At 38.3% G+C, this 23762-nt stretch overlaps 2 protein-coding genes across 2 annotated transcripts in view; both read left to right on the top strand.

The window, feature by feature from the left end:
• The first annotated feature begins 4169 nt into the window (after positions 1 to 4169).
• Positions 4170 to 20463, top strand: IL18RAP (interleukin 18 receptor accessory protein). The gene is made up of 11 exons (XM_082755344.1): positions 4170 to 5107; positions 7269 to 7400; positions 8577 to 8844; positions 8967 to 9141; positions 10456 to 10630; positions 12173 to 12241; positions 12489 to 12609; positions 12910 to 13064; positions 13925 to 14062; positions 18949 to 19119; positions 19748 to 20463. Exons 1-11 carry the CDS (start codon positions 5101 to 5103, stop codon positions 20119 to 20121), a joined length of 1785 nt encoding a protein of 594 aa, XP_082611470.1. The 5' UTR covers positions 4170 to 5100; the 3' UTR covers positions 20122 to 20463.
• Positions 20464 to 22574: 2111 nt separating this feature from the next.
• Positions 22575 to 23762, top strand: part of SLC9A4 (solute carrier family 9 member A4) — a gene marked incomplete at both ends in the record, with an annotated part of 33887 nt that continues 32699 nt past the window's right edge. The window contains one exon of the mRNA XM_082763282.1: positions 22575 to 22839. Within this exon, the coding sequence (XP_082619408.1) occupies positions 22575 to 22839 (265 nt within the window). The remainder of the gene's footprint in view (positions 22840 to 23762) is intronic.

The following is a 23762-nucleotide window of genomic DNA, read 5'->3' as shown; positions in this document are numbered from 1 at the left end:
TAAAACTTTATTTCCCCCTCCACACAACAGTGGCTTCTATTTTTGCTGCAGTTAGACAGCAGTAAGTGTCAAAAATTGTACCTCTAGTAAGAAAAATAATGCAAGCACTACAAACACTTCTGTTCCTCTATTGTCATCTGCATTCTTTACATACATGTGGTGAGAGGTAGAATATGTCACTCTGTATCCAAGCTTCAGGACAAATCCTATCTCTTCCACCTGTAAAGAAAGATTGTAAAGAAAGATTGTAAAGAAAGCAGGAGGTTTGCAGAAGGGCTGGAGTACATAGGGAACTGCAAGAGTCCTGGTAGAAGATTTGCTGGTTATGTTGCAGCTATACTGAAGATGAGTGCAGAAGTAATTTGTCAGTAGCACGTTTCCCAAGCTAGAAACTAAACAGAAAATTTTCAGTCAGCTCAAAAATGAGGTGTCCTACATGGTAACACACTGTGGGCACGTGTCTATTGCATGTGCAGGGCAAGGTTACTATATGCTGGACATGTCAGGGCGTAGAGGAAAGACGCAATTGATTTGTTCAGGAAGGTCCGAAATTTTACGTGTCACATCCAGAAGTTGATAGATTGATTCCTGGATTCATTAAAGGCCATAAAAAAAGGCAAGAAAGTAAAGATTGGCAGACATGAGTGTAGCCAGGAAGAGTACTCAAAAACTGTGCTTATATATTAAAGTCATACTTCTCAATCATGTTTTCTTGGTGAAAGTAAAAAAAAATAAAATAAAAAATCGTAGAAATTACTTAGAAATGAGCTTGCATGGAAGAGGCAACTTTTAACTCATTAAATCTTATGTTAATTTAATACAATTTTTGAAACATTGACTTTCTAGTGTTATGCTTGTGACATAGTTAAAACGTATTCAGTGTTTTGAAACAGAAAATGTGATTGCATTTTTGGGAAATACTTTTCTGGTTTAGTAGCTATAATTAAACATGGTGCCTGAGTGAAATGGTATTTACTAAGCTTTCTGCAACAGCCACAAGTTACATAAGATACAAAATTGAAAAAAGACACCACTAGAATCTGTTCCAGTTTTGATCAACTTGTGACAGCTTCATGTGGTTCAGTAATGCAAATTCCTGGACTTCAGTGACAGCAGCTGCAGATAGACCACAATAATCTCATTTTTGAGTTTCACTAAATGTATAATTATCCCATTACAGGGTTTTGTCTCTTAGATTGCATTGTTTTATCTTCCGTCTGGCCTCTATTACTGGGATATAGCATGTACATCAGTGAGATACACAACAGTCCAGTGTAATATATTTATTATTACCCATCGAACACAAAAGTAATAAAGTTCAGTGCTTTGATGGCTTAAAGTATTTACGGAAGACAATCAAATAAATTCACAGTTTATTGTTCTAATTGTTTTGATAACTTCCATAGTTAAATCAGTTTCAGTCATTTGCTGGAGACCTTATTTCAATATGTGGTTACAAAACTGTTGACTACATATATTGCAAGAAAATAGTAGCTGGTTGAGTTTTTTTGACTATGGTGAAGGAATGCTGTTCCGTAAGAGGATCCAAAACTGCTTGTAAAGCAGTAAGAATCTGACTTTTATTTAAACAACAACAAAAAACTACTGTGCAAATTTAGAAGTGACAGTGACTTTAGAAAACTCATAATATGGTGGTGGTCATCTGTGTTGGGTTTATATTTCTTGGCTTCCAGTAAGTGGACTAGACTAACAAGAAAGTCAAGAAGGGATTGCTATTGAATTTGAAGTACTAGGCAATCTTTCCAAATTAACAATGAAAAAGATTGTAAGAGTGAAAAGGTTTTGAAGGTCTGAGTTATGAGCATTTTCTTTGTTCTTTTTTCTGTTGTCAAGTGTTCTATTCAGTTATTAGTACCTCCATGTGGCACTGGTATTATTACACCCTAATACCCAAGACAGACTGTACAGCAGATTTGTGCTAAGTAACAAGACCTTCTCTTATTTCCCAGGGGAGTAATAGGTGAATTACCTTACTGTTCCATAAGCCACACTTGACAACATGCCATTCCACTAACTGTATAAACTAGTACAAACCAGACAGAAGTTCGTGTTTAGATATTGTTTAACACCTCCTGTGATAGCAGAATCAACACCACCGACTCAGTGTAGAAAATAATTGGAGTGGAAATTTTCTTACCTACTCAGTGTTAACCATAGCTGGGGAGGGGAGGATGTATGTGTGAATGTGTTAAGCCAGAATAGTACCAGAAAACTAGAGACTTAATTCCTCCCACTAGTACAAGACTACATACTGAGATGGTACATTTCCCCTTCTGCTTCTTGGTTGACAAAATGCTTAAGCAAAAGTGAGATGGATAAGGTAGGACATGGATCCCCAACTTGAGTTTCCACAGGGCTGGGAAGACATTCCTGAGAACGGAGCCTGCAATATCCTGTAGCTGTAGCATAAAGTATGCTGAATGAGTGAACAAGTGAGTGAGTGAGGGGAAAGGAAGCAGAGAGGGACTTCTGGATCAGACTTTTACCTTCTCTTTTGTAAACGTGCAAGGGGAAAATAGGAGCCTGGGAAGAACATTGTATGAGTTTGCTTTTTTAGCATATATATTACTTTTACAAAACAGGATGGGTGAATTGGGGCAGAGGCTCTGTCAAATATTTGATTCTACTTGACAAGATATTCATCTGGTGTGGTTTTGTCAGCATGACTTTCAAAACTGTGTGTGACTGGTGTTTCTGTTGTATTCTGCTCTAGTAATTGGACTGACCTATTAATTGTTTTAGAATTTATTTAATAAACCTATTACCTAGAGAGTACTGCAATGAGCACTTGAAAAGAATGAAGTGTGTTTATCTTTGTAAGGTGTGTCTTTGGGAAAAATCCATCTTCTCTTACCAACAGTCTGAAGTCTTGACTTTGTTTATGTTTCAGTCCATAATTGCTTGAAGGAAAAAGATAAGTAAACTTATTATTATTTTTCCACAGTCAGAAAAGACACCTTCAAAAGGCTTAACTCTTTATACTGAAACTTACAAAGATACATTGGAGTGTTCTGTAACTTATAAACCAAAGATATACTTTGTATTGGGACAAAATACTGAAAGTATTTGAGGAGACAGTCAGCAAGCATATGGAGCTCCGTTTGGGAAGGGGCAAAGGGATAAACACGTGGTTGAATCTGAGAATACACATCCTATATCTCCAGATGCTCAGAACCCAATGTAGCCATATATTAATATTAATATATGCCAATATATTATTAATAATAATTAATATTAATAATAATAGCCAAATATTAGTACTGAACATTGCCTAAAGGAATATGCACATGAACATAGTCAATGCTGAGCTCACTTGCTATACAGCAAAAAGCCGTTCCTAGCTTCTTCCTATGGACCCTGAATGAAATAGAGTAATTGCCTCAGTCCGCAGTAAAGAGAGTGATCTCACCAGGGAAGCAGAAACAAGTCCTACTGGTCTTGAAATGTCTGGTGCAATCTGAGGGGCCTGTGTATCCACATGACCTCTATTGAAATGGGGAGAATTGTAATGCATTAATAAGAAAGTGCTGTCAGACGTCTTTTTGTAGTTAGAGTCACTGTGCAACCTGTCATTTAAGGGTTTCATGTCCATACAGGAAGACTGGAAGAGGGACTGGACTCTCTGGGACTGTATATGCTGAAAGGTTTGCCTGCCTTGCCAGTCCAATGGGGAAGTCACAGGCAGCTGTGACTATTCATTTTATCTCCTACAAAAGCCCCACTAAGATAGCCAACAAAGCTAAACTGTGAGGGCACAGAAAGAAAGTAATAGCCCTCATATAATGCCTGCTTGCAGTGCATGTGGAAAGAGACTACAGGCAGGGAGAACTTGCCTGTTACAGTGAATATTGATCTGTGTTGTGTATTGTGCATTGGCTAGCTTGCAGATTATTGATATTACACACTTTTATGAACCATCCAGTAGCAGCATTTGGAAAAGAAAAAAAAATAAATAAATCTTTTACCCTTTCTGCTCTTAAATGAAGCAAACTAAAAAGCCCAATGCATTTTTGACACAAAGCAAGTAAAAGATTTTAAAACTCAGAATGCTTAGATCTCTTACTAGAGGCAAACTTTTTTTTTCTCCCCTGATCTTTTTACAAGAAAATTACCCGTAAACTTTGAACCTAGTGTACCTAAACTGAAAAAGGAAGGGATGATGACACTGAGGTAGAGGAAATTCCTGTAAAGGAAACAACTCAACAGTGTTCAGCTAAAGCTAACCACAATTTGTATCGTGTAGTGTAGGATGTGCAGGTAAGATTTTCAGATAATTTCTTTTTTTAATTAGCTTTTAGCTTCAAATTTAAATCCTCCCCCTACCTGATTGACAAATGAGTTGTTTTTATTGTCTTTGAAAATGCATTTTAAAGTAAATTGGTTTTAATTACTTTGGCAAAGCAGTGGCTCCTTAATAAGTAGTTTCATCAGAATATTTTTTGTTTCATAGGCATGGTGAACCTATTTTTCTTCTCCTGTGTGACTATTTGTAATCTTGCTCTTAGAATTAGATTATCTTTGCCCCCTTTTTTTTTTTTTTTGGATGTAAACCCAAAACAACTCATAGAAATTGGTAGCTCCGAGTCTGAAGTAACTTTCACCAGAATATTAGACATAAGATAATTGTTTGATGATTTTTAGTACATTTCAGAGATACTGTGAAATTTTGTGCTGCTCTCAGGATTTTTATTTCTTTTCCTTATATTTTATGTAAATGTATACTAAATACTGTCACATGGAGATTTATCATTTCCTTGTGAGAGTCCTGAAGGAGTTTAAACATAGGCAAAATAAGACAGTTCTTGTTCTCTTACATTGTTTTACCATGTTAAGATAACATTAGACTCATTTGCATATAAGTTACGTTTCAGTGAAATGACATACTAAATTGCTGGACCTAGGATATGATAATAGGGATGCAGACATGGCAGAAGGCAGAGAGACTCCTTTTAATAAGTTGCCCAGGGAAAGGCTGCTTTCTTTTTTTTTTTTTTGGCAGATACTGACCAAGATAAAAGCAAGTCACTGAATATTTTGAGTCACTGAATCACCTTGAGTCCACCTGCAGTGCAAATACACATGGATGGTCATTTACTATTTCATATAACCCCTTCCTTTGATAATTGTTTTTTGCTTCAGCTGTGAATTTCCTTCTTCTTGTCAAACACTTTTGCAAGACCACACTTCTTAGTTTCACATCTTGTAATGATTTTGCAAGCACTATAAAAATGTGAAGGCTCTGCAGCTCTCTAACTGAAGTGTTGTAAATTAGCCCCAAAATTTGGCAGTGGTGTGTCTTCCCATGGCTAGCAAAATACAACAGAGAATTATACAGATTGTTAACCAAAGTTATTAAATTAATTAGTAATCCCTCCCTTTCCCACTTCTTCCCCTTCCTGATGACCCTTTGAACTTGAAGAGCAGGTTGTTAGCATGGCAGTAAACTGGAGACATTATGTGTCAGTGGCATTGTTAAATGTTTTGTGAATGGCCACTTAATATAATTTTACTACTTATAGGCTGCTAGTCCCTGAACACAGACAAATGGGTAGTCACAGTCAACAGTCAACAGAATCAACAGAGTCAACAGTCTCACAGCTTATCTTGTATCAGGTCAGGAACTCCTCAAATAGTTTCTAGTGGCTCAGAAAGTTGAACTGAGTCACCAAAGAGGACCCAAACTGCCACTGGACAGTGGTTGGACCATTTGTTTGGGGTCAAGGGAGATGGAAGTGGGAGGACAGAACAGCAGATGAGACCTTCCCTGTTTGGTGACACTGACACACTGCATCAGCTCACTTGCTCAAGGGAATCCAGCTTGAATCGCACACAAGGCCTTTGGGTTCTGCTTGCTGCTGCAACCAGTATGCCTTTGCCATACTGGCTGGGGGGGTGACATAACTGAAAGCATTATCTTTTGTTTTATGCAGTGTGCATATGTCCAGATGCAGCACTAATGGGTACTTTGAGAGAGATCTTTGTGACTGTCTTAAATCCAGATTCAAAAGAGTCAGGATCCATTAATCCTTTTGCAGTGGATAGGACAGTCTTTCTAAAGTTTAGGAGGTTTTCACCCAGTGAAACTCTCTTTTTATTCAGACTTACATATTGGCTTGAAGTTTCAGGATGATTATAAAATGTGTATGGGGTGATGATAGTTGGCTGTAGCCAATGTGTAAGAAAATACCAGTATGAGGCAAGACACCTAATATGAACTCTGAGTGTAAAAATAGATTGTTCCATTCACTTGTAGGGAATAGAGACATGCTGAACAGAACAGTGACTAAAGTGCTCCTCTCTACAAAGAACAGCTGCCTGAAAAAACTGTAGAGTGGGAGTTTTCCTCTCCTAGGTTGCCCGCTCAGTGTGCACTGGATGATCTCTTGCTGCCTGCCTGAGTCATGTCTGATTTGCATGAGGTGCCAACAGAGTAGGGACTGGCCCTTGCCTGACCTCTTCCTTTTTGCCCTTGGGCTGACTCAGGGCCTCTCTGGCAGCAGTGCAAATGCAGAGTCACTTTATAGACCAATAAACAAAGAAAAAGTACTTGAGGTCTCATTTGCACAGTGTGAACATCAGTAAAGGATATAGCCTTTACTCACTGAGATCCTGAGTCAGGCGGTCCAGACATGTCAGTCACAGACACTGGACACTCTTCTCACTAAATACCTAATTTAAGGTTATTGAAAATAAATGCTGGACAGCCTGCCTCATGCCATTTGCCATTTGCAGCTATAAGCATGCCTTCTGATTTGGTTTGATCTCAGAGGAAACCACTTTACACACTCTGGGGCTGTTGGCCTTAAGTTGTGACAGAACTCCATGGGTCTTGGTACCGCTTACACCTTTCTCACTGACTAACTAAAGGCTGATCTCATTATCTGGTATGTTATGACCCACTTTAGGGGATAGGCTCCTCTTGTAACAACAACAGCTGCTGAAAAAACTGCATTTCCACTGCAGGCAGGCAATTCCGCATTTCTGTAGGTATAACCCAGAAATACAGCTGTAAGCAACTGTAAGCAAAGTGTATTTAGACAGGTTTTTGTGTATTCTTGAATACCGTCTATCCTAAACTTGCATGTAATAGCTTGAGCAGGAAGAGTGCTGCAAACCCCATTTTTAAAACACACAATATTTTGGAAATATTGTCTGCTAATGCTTGTAGAGCTACATGAGATACATATTTACCTACTTATCTTTTTGGTTTATTATTTGCAATAAATGTCTGTTTTCCTCTTTTACAGAAAGCAAGATGGTTCTTAAAGAAAATGTCTCAGAATGTCAACCAAAATTGATAAAGAAAATAATGCTCACTTTTTGTTGGATTCTAGCATTGTTTGTCACTGGAGCAGAAGTTAGAGAGATTAATTTGCCAGGTAAGAGTTTGCTTTGGTGAGGTGTTTGTTTTGGTGTTTGTGGTGCTTGCTGACAACTTAGAAAAGTGGGTGTACATTTTGCCATGCCTTTATGAGTTTTTCCTGCACCTGTTAATGCTGTTTCAGGCAAATATCTGCTTTTTAGCCTTTCTGAAGCCTGTTTAAGTGTTGGTAGTACAGATCAGTTGACCCTACATAGAGTGCAAAATTCAGTTCCTCAATGAAAAGGAAAGGGAAAATATAAAGGAGAATTTCTTATAACCGAATGGAGCAAACGAATTGCTTTCATGACTCCTTGAAGTCTCCAGCAGCTGTTCCAAGCAAGTGGGAGGTGAAAGAGAAATGCAGAGTGAGACTGAGATTTCAAAGTCTCCTACCCACACAATCTGTCTGGAAAAGCTTGATCAAATTGCAGAGAGAAACCAAAAGTACAATGAAACTCTCAGACGGGCAGGCGAGGAACTGAAGAATTCATGTGCTCCCTTCTGCTGAAGTGAAATCGTGCCTTCATCCTGCTTTCAAGGGTTACCACATCCTGACTAGCAGGAGGGGTTATGCAGCAAGGTCGGTGAGCCTTTAGAGAATTGAGAATTGGGGGTTAGGATGTGTGACCACAGCTTTCGGAATCCAAAATATCATTTAGCTTTAGAGAAGGTAACTGCAATTTACAAGGAGAAAAATTTGAAAGCAATGATAGGATAATGAAATGTTTGTCAATCTCATCCTCATTAGGGAGTGAGGCAGGCAGGGTCTGCTTTTTCAGGTTTGCATCAGTCTCTCCTCCATTAATATGAGGGAAACGAGGAGAGCTTTGGCTTTCCTACAAAGTTGAGGTTTAACAGGTTAACACCCATGTGAAAATCTTTGGTTTGCTATAAATCTTAAACTATTTTCATATTAGAAGTTTAAAAAAGGCATAATAAACATTGGACAGCCTTTGATTAAGTGTTTGAAATCTTTGACCAATTCTGTGTTTAAGAAAATTTAAGTTGGTCATTAGCTGAGCATAAGGTCACATAAAAATATTTAGCATGAAGAAAAGCAAAACTATTTTTTTCAGTATTTCAGTATTCCTCTCTCTCTCTCTTTTTTTTTTTTTTTTTTTTTTTTTTTTTTTAACATGAATGCTGTGTGTTTTTTCATGTGGTGCTTGTATTTTATTTTCCTGCTTTTCAGGGTGTTTCCACGCAAAGCCTCAATTATGGTATCGCACTATTAGTGATGAGGAGTTTGTTTTACGATGCGCTTTACCAGCTGAAGATGCCACCAACATTTATAAAAATTCACCTGTAAAACAACATGAGGTGAAATGGTTCTGGCATCAGAAAGACAAAGAGCATCTGGAAGCTATCAGGGAAAGCACTAACTCTGCTCTGCAAGGGGATGCACTTTGGTTTAAACCAGTAAGGGACAATGCTTCTGGAATCTATATCTGTATGATACGGTATGTAATGGGAAAAAGGCTCATATTTCTGTGTAAGAATTAATATATTTTGTTTGGTTGTGGTTTTCTTGTTTGTTTGTTTTGTGTATTAAAATATTATATTTTTTTAATGCATCACTCAGGGAAAAAATCCCATGTCTCAAAATTGTTCTGGAGGTTCAAACAAAAAAGGAGGCAAAATGTTCTGGTTACGACACAAATACGCTGTATCTTCTTGCTGGTAATGGGAATTCCATATCTTGTCCTGGGACAAAATGCTACAGCCATATAAGAAAGACAGATGTAAAATGGTACAAGGTAAGAGTCACTCTCTTAAGCATTTGAAAATGCTCGGTGGACGTACAGGGTTAGGCCTGGTTGATACTCATGTGCCGTAGGCTCTTGAATGTCTTCTGTGACAAACAACACAGACTGAGGTGTTCAGCCCAAAAGCAAAATCTTGAATGTCTATCAAGTCCATAAGGAAGAATTTTGATGGAACTGGTAACACCTGCAACATTATTCCATGAAACAGAAGTCTAGAAATGCTTTCTTTTCAACTAATTGAAGCAATTGAGAATCAAAATAAGTTTTTTACAAAATTGACATGGTTGAAACTTAAAATTTGAAAGTTTTGTTTTGACATTATAAATTATGAAAATGTCAGATATAAGAAAGAAAAAGTGGCTTTGTTACAAACAAAAGAATTTCAAGATTAATGTTTCAGATTGTTCTTTCTAGGACTGTTGTTTTTAATGAAATAGTAGTCCACTGGAAAATCATTGACTTAATCTTTTTCAACTAATTTAAAATAGTAGCAATCTAAAATTTATTCCTACTTTGTTTATAACTGTAATATATTATCTAAACTTGTACTATATATGCAAATTAATATGACCGAAAATTCAGTTGTGCATTTTACTATCTTGATTTATTTACAGTATTTATTCTATAAAGTAGAATGATCATCTAGTCAAAATTATTCTTCATTTACATTTAAGTTTTAAATGAGGTATGTCTTTACCTCATTTTACATTGGTGGATTTTGTTTCATAAAATTGATTTAAGGAAAAATTGTAATAGACCTAGAGATTTTTCTTAAACTAAACTGTGAAAAATAAGGATGCTTTTTTTTTTAAAAAAAAAAAAAGTCAGCATTTTTTCTTTTGAATATAGTGATGGTATTATCAACCTCAAACAATCCCAAACCATAATCTTATCATAAAAGAATGTGAAGCTAGTTTCAAAATCATTTATTTACAAAATACAAATAGTCTGTCAATAAATAAAATATTGATGATTTTCTTGTCTCTTTGGTAACATGAATTTCATTTATACTAGGTTCATGATTTCGTATTTCTCTAACGTGCCACAACTATTAAATATTTTTCATTTATTTATTTATTTTACAGGCAATGATATCCACGTACTATAGGCAATATTTTTTAATGTAACTTGCAAAAGTCCTCAGACTGCTAATAAATTTTTTTTTGACGTTTCAATGGAAACAGTTTGGCTTAGCCACGCTGTCATGGCAATCTCATCCACATGTATTAAAATAATTTTTTTTTTAACAGCAGTATCAACAACAAAAGGACATCTAAATCCCTGATACTCTTTTCTTCTCGTTAGGATGGTCATCGAGTAAAACACAGGGAAAACAGAAAAAGCCTAAAGCTAAAGCATAATGAAATCTACTTGAATCCAACCTATGATGAAGATGCTGGCATATATGTATGTGATTACACTCTATTTGACAATACTACTAAATGGACAATGAGAACAGCAGTTACAGTAGAAGTCATTGGTGAGTAATATAATAACTAAGAATAAAATGCCTCAAATAAAATGTTTCCTCTATTTTTTACTACCCAACTTATGTCTTTTGTTCCGGCTCTTGTTCTGAAAAAAAAAAAAAAAAAAAGGTTTTAAATCTCTCAATCTGTGAGTAGAATTTATGAAACCACAAATGGTGCCAATGTTCTCCATGTACTTAGCGTATACATGTATGCAATGTTAGAGAGGTATTTGAACACTGGGAAGGTAGAATCCTGTATGCTAATCCTGCATGGCAAATGTAGCAAAAAGCAGTGTATCTCAATCTTAAAGTAGAGGCTTGTGTGAAAGTAAGAGTTACAGAATCCTCTTCTGAAGTTAGGTGACAGAATTTTTCTTGTGACATGAATGAGAACTTCCCTTTTTTGCTCTTGACAATGATGAGGAAGGTGATGTTGGTGGGATCACTGTCATCTTCCATGATATTTTAATGTCAGAAGAAACAGGGGACCTGTGAGCAATCGATGTACATTGCCTAGCAGAGTGCAGTTGAGCAACATCAGCACTGTGTAAGGGAGCACATTTTTGGCTCAGTATCAGGAAATGTTTAGTTTGATAACAGAGATAGCTACCTAAGTTGTGTAGTCAAAAAGCTATGCTTTTCTACAGATGTATGTGATTGAGTGCTGGAAGACACTCTTATCAGACACTTCTGTCACTCCAGTCAATCACAGGTCCCAGGCATGGACTAGATCTGCTTTTATTCTGATCTGGCTGAACATGAACTAATAAACTATGTTTCTCAGTTTTTGTTCTTCAGTTCACAGCAGTCAGAAAAACACTTGAAATCTACTGTGTACATATATACTACACGTGAACTTTGCATACATTTCTCTGCTGCAGCTTAGTTTAAAAAAAAAAAAAAAAAGTGCCTCTGGTGTCTCTGTGGCACAATTTCCTTCAGTATGGGACTTTTCTAGAATATCAGAGTATCAGAAGTGTGGATTTTAGCCCCTTCAGGCTGTTTTCCCATAGCCTGGGTCATTGCCTAGCTGCACAACTGCACAAACTGTGGGTGTCATTGCCTGTGCTCTTTGACAAGCTCTGTTTTGAAAATAAACTTATGGTATGAAAAGAAACTCATGGAAGTAACCTGCTGCATGTATGCTTACTGGAATGGGGCTTGGCAGGGGACTGGTGTGGGGGTAAGTTCCCTCAGGGGTCTTGTAAAGGGGCCCCAAATATCTGAATCTTAAATAACCTTAAGTGCAGGACAGATGCTGAGCTCCCCAGCTCAGGTAAGATGGCAGTGTATCAGAGCAATTGAGATAGCAAGTCTTTAAGTAGTTACATAAATTTTGTAGTCAAAACTTTTGTATCTGTGAACTCTCAGACACTTCAGCAACCATAAATCGTCCTCTTGGACTGAGGTGTCTAAAGTTGATCCAGTATTTGAAAAAGAAAAATCAGTAAAATATTTTTTCTGGTCATTGGCATTGACAATAGTTTTATTAAGAAGAATATTAATAATTAATATTAAGATGAACATTAATAATATTCTTATTAATTGCAGCAAGAAATACTATCCATCCACCAAATATTTTGTATCCCAGTGGAGTGGTTTTCCTTGAAGCAGAGCTTGGTAAGTTTTGCTTTCTTCTCTGAAAGTGAAAGAAAAAGTTTAAATGAGATATTTAGAGAGATGATGGTAGATCTTGATAAAACAAAAGAGCTTTTCTCTCTTTGAGCGTGAGAATTTTCTATACATCTTTTTTTCTTCATATATATCTTTGTGAATATTAAAGGCAGGACTACATATTATTACAGATCCCAGGCTATTTGAGGGAAGTGTCCTCCATACATGGTTTTCCTGTGTTAATTTCTTCCAGGAAAGCCCCTTAAACTGGAATGCCCAGTACAGTTTGGGTTTGAAAGAGGTTCTATAAGAAGTGTAACATGGAAAAGAAGCAACAAAGAAAATATAGATAAGAAACTGAACCAGAAAACAAGGTAAGGAGAACAACAACAGCAACAAAACACAGTAGTGTGGTTACACTGTCAGCAACTGTAAAAATTTTACCACAACAGTTTAATATATAGTTTTATGGAAGAAAACTCCTGAGGCTTTGTCCTTCAACATGTAATGAAAAAGCAAATGGAAGTTCTAAATTAGAGTATTGCATCTCTGTTAAAACTTAAAGCTGAATGTCAAGAAGTTGCTAAGCTCCTCTTTCAATGTCTTTAAGGCATTTGGGGATTGTGTGAATAAACAGCAAAGGTGTCATGCAAATATATATTTTTTCTCTTTAGTGTTTATCCAAAAGGTTTAAAAGGACACATACTTCTTCATGTTGCCAGACTGGAGGAAGTTTCTGAGATGGACTTCAGAAGCAACTTCACGTGCTTTGCTCAAAATTCTGTGGGGAATGCTACTGCTGTGATCCAGCTGAAAAGAAAACGGAGAGGTAAAACCAGATGGAGGACTATTTGCCCTTACAGATATATTTTGATTTACTCACTGCTACATATTTCTTTTCCATTGACATGGTCAATGGTTTTTTATCTAGCTACAGCACTTTCTTGAAGCTGGATAGAAAAAGTTTGTTTTGTCAGAAACACACATTATTCTGATGATTGCTCAAGAGGATGGAGATATATGGGGACTTCCTGCAGTCAGGTGGAAGCTGAAGAGTAAGTGGTAGGGGAAAGAGGATAGCAGCATCTCTGAGTGGTAATAAGCAATCTACTAAACTGTGGCAGAGTGTCTGCTGAAAGCAATAGTATTCTTTGATTGGACTCATAGGACTTTTCTGTTTGTTTCCCCAGTCTATAGCATGCGTGTTTCTGAGAAGTTACCATAACTGGTATGAATGTGTCAGCCTTTCAAGCAAAGGCCAAAACCAGAATCAGTATGGAAATTAAACTGCTCTCTGATTTTAACCATAGTTCACAGTGAAGATTCATCACTGGGGTGGCACAGGAAGTCTCCAACGGGGCACTGTGTGCAGCTATTTGCTTCTTTTCCATCTCAAGAAATGACTACTTTCGTCTCTGTTGAGTGTACCATAGACTATTTTCTCTGTGCCTTTCATCACAGATGGGCATTTCACACCATCAAGGAGATGCAATTTAATCATGGTCTCCGGTGGTAGACTGAAACGCTATGCTGAGATTTGCAGCTCAATTAATCCCCAACTTTGCTAAGGGTTGCCAGAGGTGCAAGAGTGATGATTGTGAGCTGGGTTATCCCCATTTGTGAACTGATGTTTTCATCTAAGTGTCAACATTATTTTGAAAAGAATGAATTATGATTTTCTTTCTACAGTGTTTCTCTTATACATACTATGCAGTGCCATTTCTATCCTCTTTGCATTCCTTTCGTGCACTGTTTTTATTTACCAGCACTGGATTGAAATAGTGCTGATGTACCGAAGCTATCTGGTCCACAATGAAACTACAGGAGGTAAGAACCGTGGTGTAATATTACTTTTCTCTCATTTACAATTGTCTTTTTCTGTGTGGGTTAATCCAGTGTGAATTAATCAATTCAATTCTCTTAATAACCCTGTTCTCTTTGAGCTGATACAAGTGCTGTTAAAGATAGCAGGATGCTCAGTGGATTCAGAATTAAAATAATAATAAATTCAGAATAAAATAATAATAAATTAATAATAATAATAAAAAGGCCAAGCAATATGGAGGAAATATCTAAATACCACTTGAAATACCACGGTAAGATTTTTACAAGATCCCTAATTTATCCATAGATGATCAGAATAAGAAGTTGCATTTTACCAGTTCATCTTCAGGAAATAACAAAGCATCACCAGACTTCTAATGTGCAACTGAACCTATGGACAAGAATAAAATGTCCTTGCAGAACTAAGTGAAGGAGTCCAAGGTCTAATGTATTTTTCAGTGTAAACCAAATAATATCTCAGAAGAGAAAACAGAAAAGAAAAATACAGAGACTCAATACTGGGTCCAGTCCTGTTTAACATTTTAATTTATTATCTGGATGATGGAGTAGAGTGCGTCCTCAGTAAACTTGCAGACAACACAAAACTGAGGGGAGTGGCAGGTTCACCAGCGGGCCATGTTGGGATCCAGAGGGACTTTGGCAGGCTCAAGTCCTGCACCTGGAGAGGAAAAGACCCAAGTATCAGTAAAGGCTGTGGGCCACCCAGCTGAAAAACAGCTCTGCAGAAAAGGACCTAGAGGTCCTGGTGGACAGCCTCTTGAACATGAGTCAGCAGTACACTGAAGATGCTAAGAAGTATTGCTAGTAGGTGAAAAGAGGTGATTCTTCTGCTCCACTCAGCATTGGTGAGGCTGCACCTGGATCTTTGTGTCCAGTTCTGGAGCCCCCTGTACAAGAGTCATGGACATACTGGAAGAAGTCCAACATAGGGCCACTAAAATGATGAAAGGACTGGAATATCCTATGAGAAGAGGCTGAGAGAGGTGGGACCGTTCAGCCTGGAGAAGAGGAGTCTCTTATTAATGTGTTTAAATATCTGAGTAGAGGAGGCATAGAAGACAGAGCCAGGCCTTTGTGAGAGGTGCCCAGTGTCAGGGCCAGAGGCCCTGGGCACAAACTGTCCCCCAGAAGTCTCCCTCTGAGCACCAGGCAGCATTTCTGTGCTGTGCAGGTGAGGAGCCCTGGCACAGGCTGCCCAGAGAGGCTGTGGGGTCTCCTCTTTGGAGACCTTCAAAAGCCACCTGGAGATGGGCCTGGGCAGCCTGTGCTGGGTGGCCCTGCTGGAGCAGGGCTGGGGCCTGGTGGCCTCCAGAGGGCCCTCACAGCTTCAGCCATCCTGTGGTTCTGTGATTCTGTGAAATAAGATGATGGCAGGACACCGAGAAGTGCACTTTGGGGCAGTATTTCCTTTCCAAAAATTATGTTGACCTTCCTGACGTTTACATCAGTGATTAACTCTTTCACATTTCAAATCTCTGTAGCAGCATTGCCACATCATCTCAGCTAAAATGGAGTGCCAACACAGTAGGCAGTGTAGAAACGTATCTGAAATCACAGTGCCTACTTCAAAAAAATTAACATTTAGTTTTCTTGCATGGGTTTAAATAAATCTGATAGTATGTGCCCAAGGAAATTTTTCTAAAAATCCTTAGCTCTTGATGCAACTTGAGATATGTGTCTGCTTTTACATTTCCATATGTGTATGTTAATTATGTGTGAGGTTGAAATAGCTATATCTATTTATCTATAAACACATACACAATGAAATAATTGGAAAATATTTTTGTAAGCCTTATGGCATCTAGCAAAAACTATTTGGGAAATCACTCAAAATTTCCCCTCTGTTTGGTAGAAAATTGATTTAAGAGCCTCTGGAAAGTCCCCTTAGACCTTGCAACATATATGAGTAGGACAGAGACAGACCTGATGAGATTTGTGCATTGAGTTTTAAGACACCTTTGGGTCTCTTGTACCCTCTGTCCTTATACCTGACTCTTATATACCACATGTGCACAGTGCCATTTGCAGCACGAGGGCATGAAATGTGCAGACTTGCTGTGCCTATCCAGATAGTTTTATGCCTGAAGATGACTCACTACAAAAGGTGTTCCCATCTGCAAGAATATGTACTTCTCACTTCATGTGAGTACATATCAAGTCACTTGAGATCTGAAATGGCTTGCTCAAAGAGCAAGCAGAACTTATGACTTCATTTTGCTGTTTCTTCCTTTCCATTGTTGCTTCTCTCCTATCCCTCTTAACACAGAACCAGAGAATTGCAGAATCACACAGGTTGGAAGGGACCCTGGAAGTCATCTCATCCAAGGCTCTGCTCTAATCATAGCAAGCCTAGCCTGGATTGCTCAGGACCTTTTTCAGACGAGTTTTGTGTACCTCTAAGGACAGAGAATCCACAAAATGGACAACATGCTCCAATGTTTGACCACTCACACCGTGAAAAATTTTTAACTACCAACTATTGAGAAATTCCCTTGTTGCAGCCTGTGGCAGTTGCCTTTCCTCTTACCCCTTGTACCTCAGAAATATCTATCACCATCTCCTGTGTACCCTCATACTAGGTCACTGAAGAGAGTAGTGAGGTCATACTCTCATGCCTCTCTAACTCTTGGGCCTCCTCCTTACCTAATTAAGATATAATTTTTAAAAATCTCACCTTCTCCCACAAGGACAAAGAGAGCTGTGATGTTAACATGTGTAGACAAAGGACGCAGCTGCTTTCCTTAACTGAGGTGTTCTTCATTTTCAGCTTTTGGGGCATCTTAAATGTTTGTCTCAGAAGTTTCTCAAGGTATAACGGTTCTCTTGTACAATTCTGGGGAAAAAAAAAATAAAAAAAAAAATCAGTGGTGTTTACTATGGATATGCTTTTAATTTGACGTTGTAATAGTGATGTTAAAAAGAAAAAAAAAGAAAAAAGAAAAAGTGATGCATTTAATCAATGGTCATTGTCTACTGAGACTGCAGTGACCTCTGTGGGTGAAATAAGGAATACCTGGCTTGTAGTGCAAAGGATTTTATGTCATTTAAAAACATTTTCAAAGCAGCTTCAAATTAGGATGTAGCTGGACATTTTGGCTACACTAGCCTAATGACCCACTGTTCTGCCACCAACCCCCACCCCAGTCCACGTATGCCTGCTGTTGGTGATTCTTTCTTGTGGACCTATGTTGGCTCAGCTTGGCAGTAAAACAGCCCAGCACAAGATAATTAGCTAGCGAGCTACTTTTGTGGTAACAGCTTCCTCTGATACCGCAAACTTTTCAACACTCATACAAGGAAGTGGCAGGAGTGTATGCCACTTGGCAAGGAGCAGGGGGAGGAGCAGAGATATAACATTTATTGTCTCATCATATCCTCAGCCTCCAAAACGGATTTGTACACCTACGCTTTCTTTTGATTATGTGTTTTCTGCTACCTGCTGGTTATGAATGTAACCTGCTAGTTATGAATTGTTTGACTCCAACTCACACATGTCATTAGTTTTCCATTTTTATTGAAACCCTTTTCTATTTGTGTTCGAGCCTCTTTTCTTCCTAGGGAGAGGGTCTCTTCTGATCCTGTGGGAACGTGATGGGGCTAGCTCAGATTTGTGATCCTAATCTAGCTTCTAGGAACAGAAATCAGGATGTCAGCACTGATGCATGGGGTAACATTCAGTACCATTACTTAGGTGTACGTGCCAGAGTTAGGTGTCTCAATTCCAATTCAGTGTAGATGTAGTCAGTGCAGTGAAATCTAGAGAGCTTCTCAGCTCACCCTGCAGAAAGACCCTGGAGTAGGACCCTCTGCTAAACAGCTGAATTGCTGTCTGGTTTCTGTTGTCTGTATTGACACATGAAATGACTCAGGTATTTAAACACAGGTGTCCAATATTATTTGAATTGCCTGAGGTTGTCCTGCTGTTCCAAAATGTTTGGGTCTCCAATAGTTCCTGTGCAAAATTTGGCAGTCTCAAAAGGGCACCTTAGGGCATCTCAAATGGCATTAGGAACATACATATGGGGAACTGTAATGAGACCAGTGTGCCTTTTGCTTTCATAAGCAATTTCTTACGTTTTCTTTCCTGTTCCCTAAAGTATAGTTTAAATTTTGTTTAGCAAATAGATAAGGTCTCTTTTATCGTGTGGTTAGGAATAGGTATAATTTGGGACACCGGTACCAGGGTATTACAGAGCTGAGAGAAGTTCTTTATATATTTGTAATCCGCACCCTGAAAAACAAATTATTTTAATGAAACTGGAACGAAGTTCAGGAACTGGTGGGTATTCAATGTCTGATATTTGGATCAGATTTAAGCACTGCTACTTGTACCCATCTCTCTGACTAGAAACATAAGTAAATGAAAACTGTGTATCTTTCACAAACAGTTGATATTCAATACTAATTCCTTCCCTCTTTTTAAAACAAAATTCACCATATTTAAAGTAGGTTGTACATTGATGACTCTCTTTGGAATTAGCATTTGGGTGAAGGAGAGAAAAAATTGGGAATCATTCCCTACAACAAGGAATTTGCCTCGAAGTGGCCAGATCTTCCACTGGTGAAAGCTGGCACTTACTATTGAAAATACAGAAATGTGCCTGATTTAAACTTCTTTCCAATAGTCATCTGTAGTATCCTCATTCACTTTGGTACTGTATGGCTGCAGAGAAGAGACTGGGGAGGATGGGTTGGCTCTGGAGGACTGAATGTCTGTACTTCATGAACAGCTGATAATTTTCAGATTGTGTTGGGTCTGCTTAAATAGAAGGTAAATGTATAAAATATAAATCAAAACTTTGTATTAAGAAACTGGATGCTTTAGACACTTGTTAATGTACATACTGTTCCTTGTTTATTTATTTTAGATGGCAAAGAATTTGATGCATTTGTGTCCTATTCAAAATCAGACTCTTCTGAAAGCAACTCTGCTTTTATTAGTGAGGAAAAATTTGCCCTGGAGCTTCTTCCAGATGTGCTTGAAAACAAATATGGGTACAAGTTATGTATTCTTGAAAGAGATATTCTTCCAGGAGGAGGTAAGTTTCCAGTGGATGATTGAAAATCATCTGCTTCTTATAAAATTGTTTTTCACTTTCCAAAAAAAAACTTATGTGTTAGTTCAACAAATGATATATTTTGGCTCTGGAGTTTCTGATTAAATCATATCACATTTGATTTTTGTATCTGGTCCCTGCACCTGAGAAATATGTATATTTGAATGTGGTTTCTGGGGAGATACTAAGATGAGACAAAGATTCTTCTCCAATAATTTTGCAGGCAGACTCCATTCCATGAAAAGAAGGCCCTGAATTTTTCAGTAGTTACTTTCTGACAAACCTTAGACAGTGCTCCACCAGCAGTAATTAGAAAGCCCTCAGTACCTGTCCCTGGGAGACATGAAGACAAATCCAAGCATCCTTTGAGACCTTGCTTGAATGTGTTGTGGTCTCAGCTGTGCCTTTTGAGTATGAACTTGTGTTCTGCACACTGAGTAAAAATGGCAGTGGTACCCTTTGATGGCAAACACAGTTCTAAGTGTTATGCGATTGCTCGACATCCCTATTTCTGTTTTTCTGTATTTATGGTGATTAGCTGTTGTTAAAGGAACTGATTTTCATAAAAGTCCAATATACAGTGCAGTAACTATTGTAGTTTCTTCTCCAGCATACACAGATGAAGTTGTTACAGCCATTAGACAAAGCAGAAGAATAATTATTATTTTGAGCCCAGCCTATGTCAGCGGACCAAGCATCTTTGAACTGCAGGCAGCAGTGAACTGTGCGTTGGAAGACAAAAAGATCAAACTGGTTTTAATAAAGTTCCAGGCTTTCCAAGAGCCAGAGACTTTGCCTCCAGTAGTTAAGAAAGCCCTTAGGATTTTACCAGCCATTACCTGGAAGCCCTCTGCATCTGCTGCTCCGAACAAGAAGTTCTGGAAATATCTGTGTTACCACATGCCTGTGAATACTACTAAGGTGCTGGGAGAATGCAGCCTACAGGGCTTTTTTCAAAGGTTATTCAGCCTGGTACATCGATAACAGAAATTTCACAGAGGGATGACTGCAGTCTCAGGAGTGATGACATGATTGTTAAAGACCTTTTTATACATCAGCTGACTGTTGTGGACTGTCACTTCAACCAGTAATAGCTCACTCCGAAACAATGAGGACTACAGAGTGAATATGCTACAGCACACAGTAAAACTACATGGCACTTCACACAACCATAAATGTGAACTATTTTTAGTAATTTATTATTATTATATTTATTATTTTATTTTACTGTGATGCTGAGACATGAGAATGTTTTGCTCTTTACACTGTATTTCTGCTGAAACATTTTAATATATATATTTATTTTTTTTTTTTCTACAAAAAGGATTAAAAAAGGGAACTACAGAGAAATCTTGCAGTTTGCTATTCTTGTGCACTCCTGTGGAACAAATCCAAACTCTATAAAGGAGTTACCTCCTCCTGTGAGAGTACCAAGGATGAAAGCTCTGGGAGGTTGCCACAACTGGGTATGCTGAAACAGTTGAGAGAAGAAGGAATGTTGTGTAAGGAATGATTCCAGGCATCTCCATCCTTCCTGGAATGGGAGAAAGTGTTTATACAAGCCATGAAATATTTCACTCTCAGAAATGTCCACACTGTGTGGCAGTGGTCACTCATGGGCCCCACTGAACCCGTTGGTACTATGGGTGCATCATGGTTGTAAATTGCATGATTGTCACAGCTAGTAGGCTTCCAGGGACTCTGAAGTAGTTACCTCTCCCTAACAGTTGTCTGGCTGCTAGCTCACCAGGGTTCATATCACTTATCTGCAAAACAGCTTGCAGTCTGTGTGTATGGCTCTAAGTAAATGAAATACAGTTAAGAAAATCTGAGTAGGATCAGGATTAAAAAAAAAAAAAAAAAAAGAGAGAGAAAAAAAAAAAAAAAGATTGCTTTGCAAGCAGGCCTGATTCCCTTACCTAATTTTGTATTGGGTTCAAAGCTTTCAGGAGGACTGTTGGTGGTACTTTGGGGCAGAAGCAGAAGATAGTGCCTCTCATAGAGATAAAGCATCAACCAGTATCACTGGCTGCACTGGAGAAAATTTTGACATTGCAGCTGTATCTGCGTTGGGGTTTTAGTTCAGATCATGATAAGCTTTTGAAACAAGTTTCCCAGTTGCCACCCTTGTTGCCTTTTGCTTTTTGCTTTGCACTTCAGAGCATTGTAGAGTGCACAAACTGGATCCCTTTCCACAAAAAAATAAAGTGGGTTTGTCCACCCATGAAGGAACCTTTGGTCTGTGGAACCAGCTGAGATGTAGTTTAAAGAAATCCCCTCCCAAACACAAGGTACGGATGCAGAGTCCTCAGCACTGGTTGCTTTAGAGTTCATCTCTGCTCTCACTAGGTTGCAGTACATGCTAATGTAGAGGTAACCCGACAGCCTGGGAGATTCATAATTGTTTTCCAACACAATCAGATCAGTGGGTGTAAAAGGAGTAATTAGCAGTACATGAAATTTTCTCACTTCTAATATAAGCAATGCAGGCTTTAGCAGCTTTTACTCGGCACTTAATGCTTTGTTAGCCTAACACTAAACATGATAGCTTTTCTGGAGGAGGTACTGACCTTTTAAAAATGTTCCATAATGACAAGTGTCTTGCTGGAGGAGGATAATGTGGTTGTCCAGTATATGCCTTGCTAGCATGGTTAAAACAAATTTTAAACACAAGAGTAGTCAGCATACAGTTTTAGGCATGTGATCTGACTCACATCTTCCGCTTTCCTTTTTTTTTTTTAGAACAAAATTTGTTATGTGTTAACTTAAATACGTGCATTTAAGAGAGAGAAAAAAATTCTAAATGAGAACGTAATTTGCTTAGTCCTCCACCAGATGTCCCTACTGTAAACCGTGCGGAGTACATTTATTTGCACACCAAATTGTTTTGTTACAAGGTGAGACAGGAGCAGTGAGCAGTGCCAAGTGTGGTACCTGAGGTGCCAGCTGCTCTGGGGAGGCAGACGGGGAGTGAAGGCAGGAGAGGAAGGTATGGAGCCTCTCCTACCTATCTGATACTATTTACTTGTGCTGTGCTTACTGCCTGAAAGATGCACACTGATGCACCTTTTTTTTTTTTTTTTTTTTTTTTTTTTTTTTTTTTAATTAGGGAAAATAAAAAAAGTCAGAATAGCTGGAAAAATGATGTAGCTGGGAAGGACTTTGCATTTTAACATAGTGATGCTGTCTGGGGTTTATCCGGGTCTGAGGAACCTGCAGAACTGGTATCTATAAAAACTCCACGTCCACCTGTAACACAAGGAACAGTGCAGGCACATGAGGGTTTTTTAAATTACCTCTAACAGGAAAATGAAGCAGTCATGAGGAAGAAGTGGCTGTGTCTATTAGAAGTGTGAATCGACAGGTGTGAGTACTGCATTCCTTCATGAACACAACATACACTACAACTGTAATAAAGGAGGGTCACAACCCTAGACATGGGCTCTCCTGCACTCACACATGCAAAGCTTTTGAATTGGCTGCTGTTGCTGCTGTTGACTCTGCTATGCCTTCCTGCTGCTGCTTATTTAGATGAGCCCAAGTCGAGCAGTAGTTTGTTGCCTCACTATGAACCTGGCCATGAGGATGCTGTTGGTTCTCTACAAGAGAAGAGGTTACAAGTTTTCACAGTGGACTATAACTATGTGCAAATTCCCTATGAAGTTACTCTTTGGATACTCCTTGCTTCTCTTGCAAAAATAGGTAAGTAAAAAATGGTATCTTGGGTTCTTTGTTGGCAAAAGTTTAAAAACACACCATGTAACCAAGTACCCTGCATGCATTTTTTTGTGCCTGGGATTGTTTTTATCCATTCCGGAAAGAACAGATCATTACTTTGACAATGACAAAATTTCATCTTCTGAATGCTTCCAACTTATTTAAGTAAATATATGACCTCTAGCCTTCTCTTGGGTTGTCTATGTTAATGAGTTGCAATAGATGTTCTCCACACAGTGCTGTCTATTCTTTGTTCCGTTCATTAAATATCATAAGATATAAGACTATACAATTCGACACAGCTGTAGAAATCAAAAAGCAGATGACTGAAACTTCAGGTGTACTTACTTTGGGGAAGAGGAAAGTGGGAAGAACTCTTCTATCATGTGAATAATAGGAAAAATATCCCTATGTTTCTTTGTTTTAAATGGTTGCTGTTTAAAGTTGCTCAGAAAGTAATATCAGAGGAAAGAGTCAGTCTGAGAGGTGTAGGTCATTGGAGGCATTAAAAGACCTTTTGAAGATATACCAATACATCTAGCTTCTATGGGGGCTCTGTGTAGGTATTTGAATGAAGAGAGACAACTCATGGAGATGTAGAGATCGCAATTAATACAGCAAAAATGGCTTACCATGTGTCTTCTGCATCTATATGGCTGGGCTTAACTTGGATTTGACCTTTCAGAACTAATGCAGCAATATGAAATAAACAAATAAGATGGCAGTAACACGAATAGCTACATACATGTGATTTCCCTGCCCCTTTGAAGTTCAATGGGATTTTCAAACATTGCTGTAAAATAGGCTGGTAGGTGGTACTGATGATTTTCTGGAGGTGGACAAACGATGTACAGTTTTCATGTCATAGTCACACAATTGTTAAATATCATCGCCACTGACCATGATTC

The sequence above is a fragment of the Aythya marila genome (assembly GCF_965140915.1).
Source record: "Aythya marila genome assembly, chromosome: 1".
NCBI classification, from domain to species: domain Eukaryota; kingdom Metazoa; phylum Chordata; class Aves; order Anseriformes; family Anatidae; genus Aythya; species Aythya marila.
The sequence above is the reverse complement of the archived record's forward strand: the minus strand, read 5'-3'. Positions and strand labels throughout refer to the sequence as shown.

What these genes read in the sequence shown, in the direction of transcription:
- IL18RAP (XM_082755344.1), top strand. An exon ending in ATCTATATCTGTATGATACG is followed by an intron (nt 8,845 to 8,966) that starts GTATGTAATGGG and finishes TGCATCACTCAG; the next exon opens with GGAAAAAATCCCATGTCTCA. An exon ending in AGATATTCTTCCAGGAGGAG is followed by an intron (nt 19,120 to 19,747) that starts GTAAGTTTCCAG and finishes TTTCTTCTCCAG; the next exon opens with CATACACAGATGAAGTTGTT.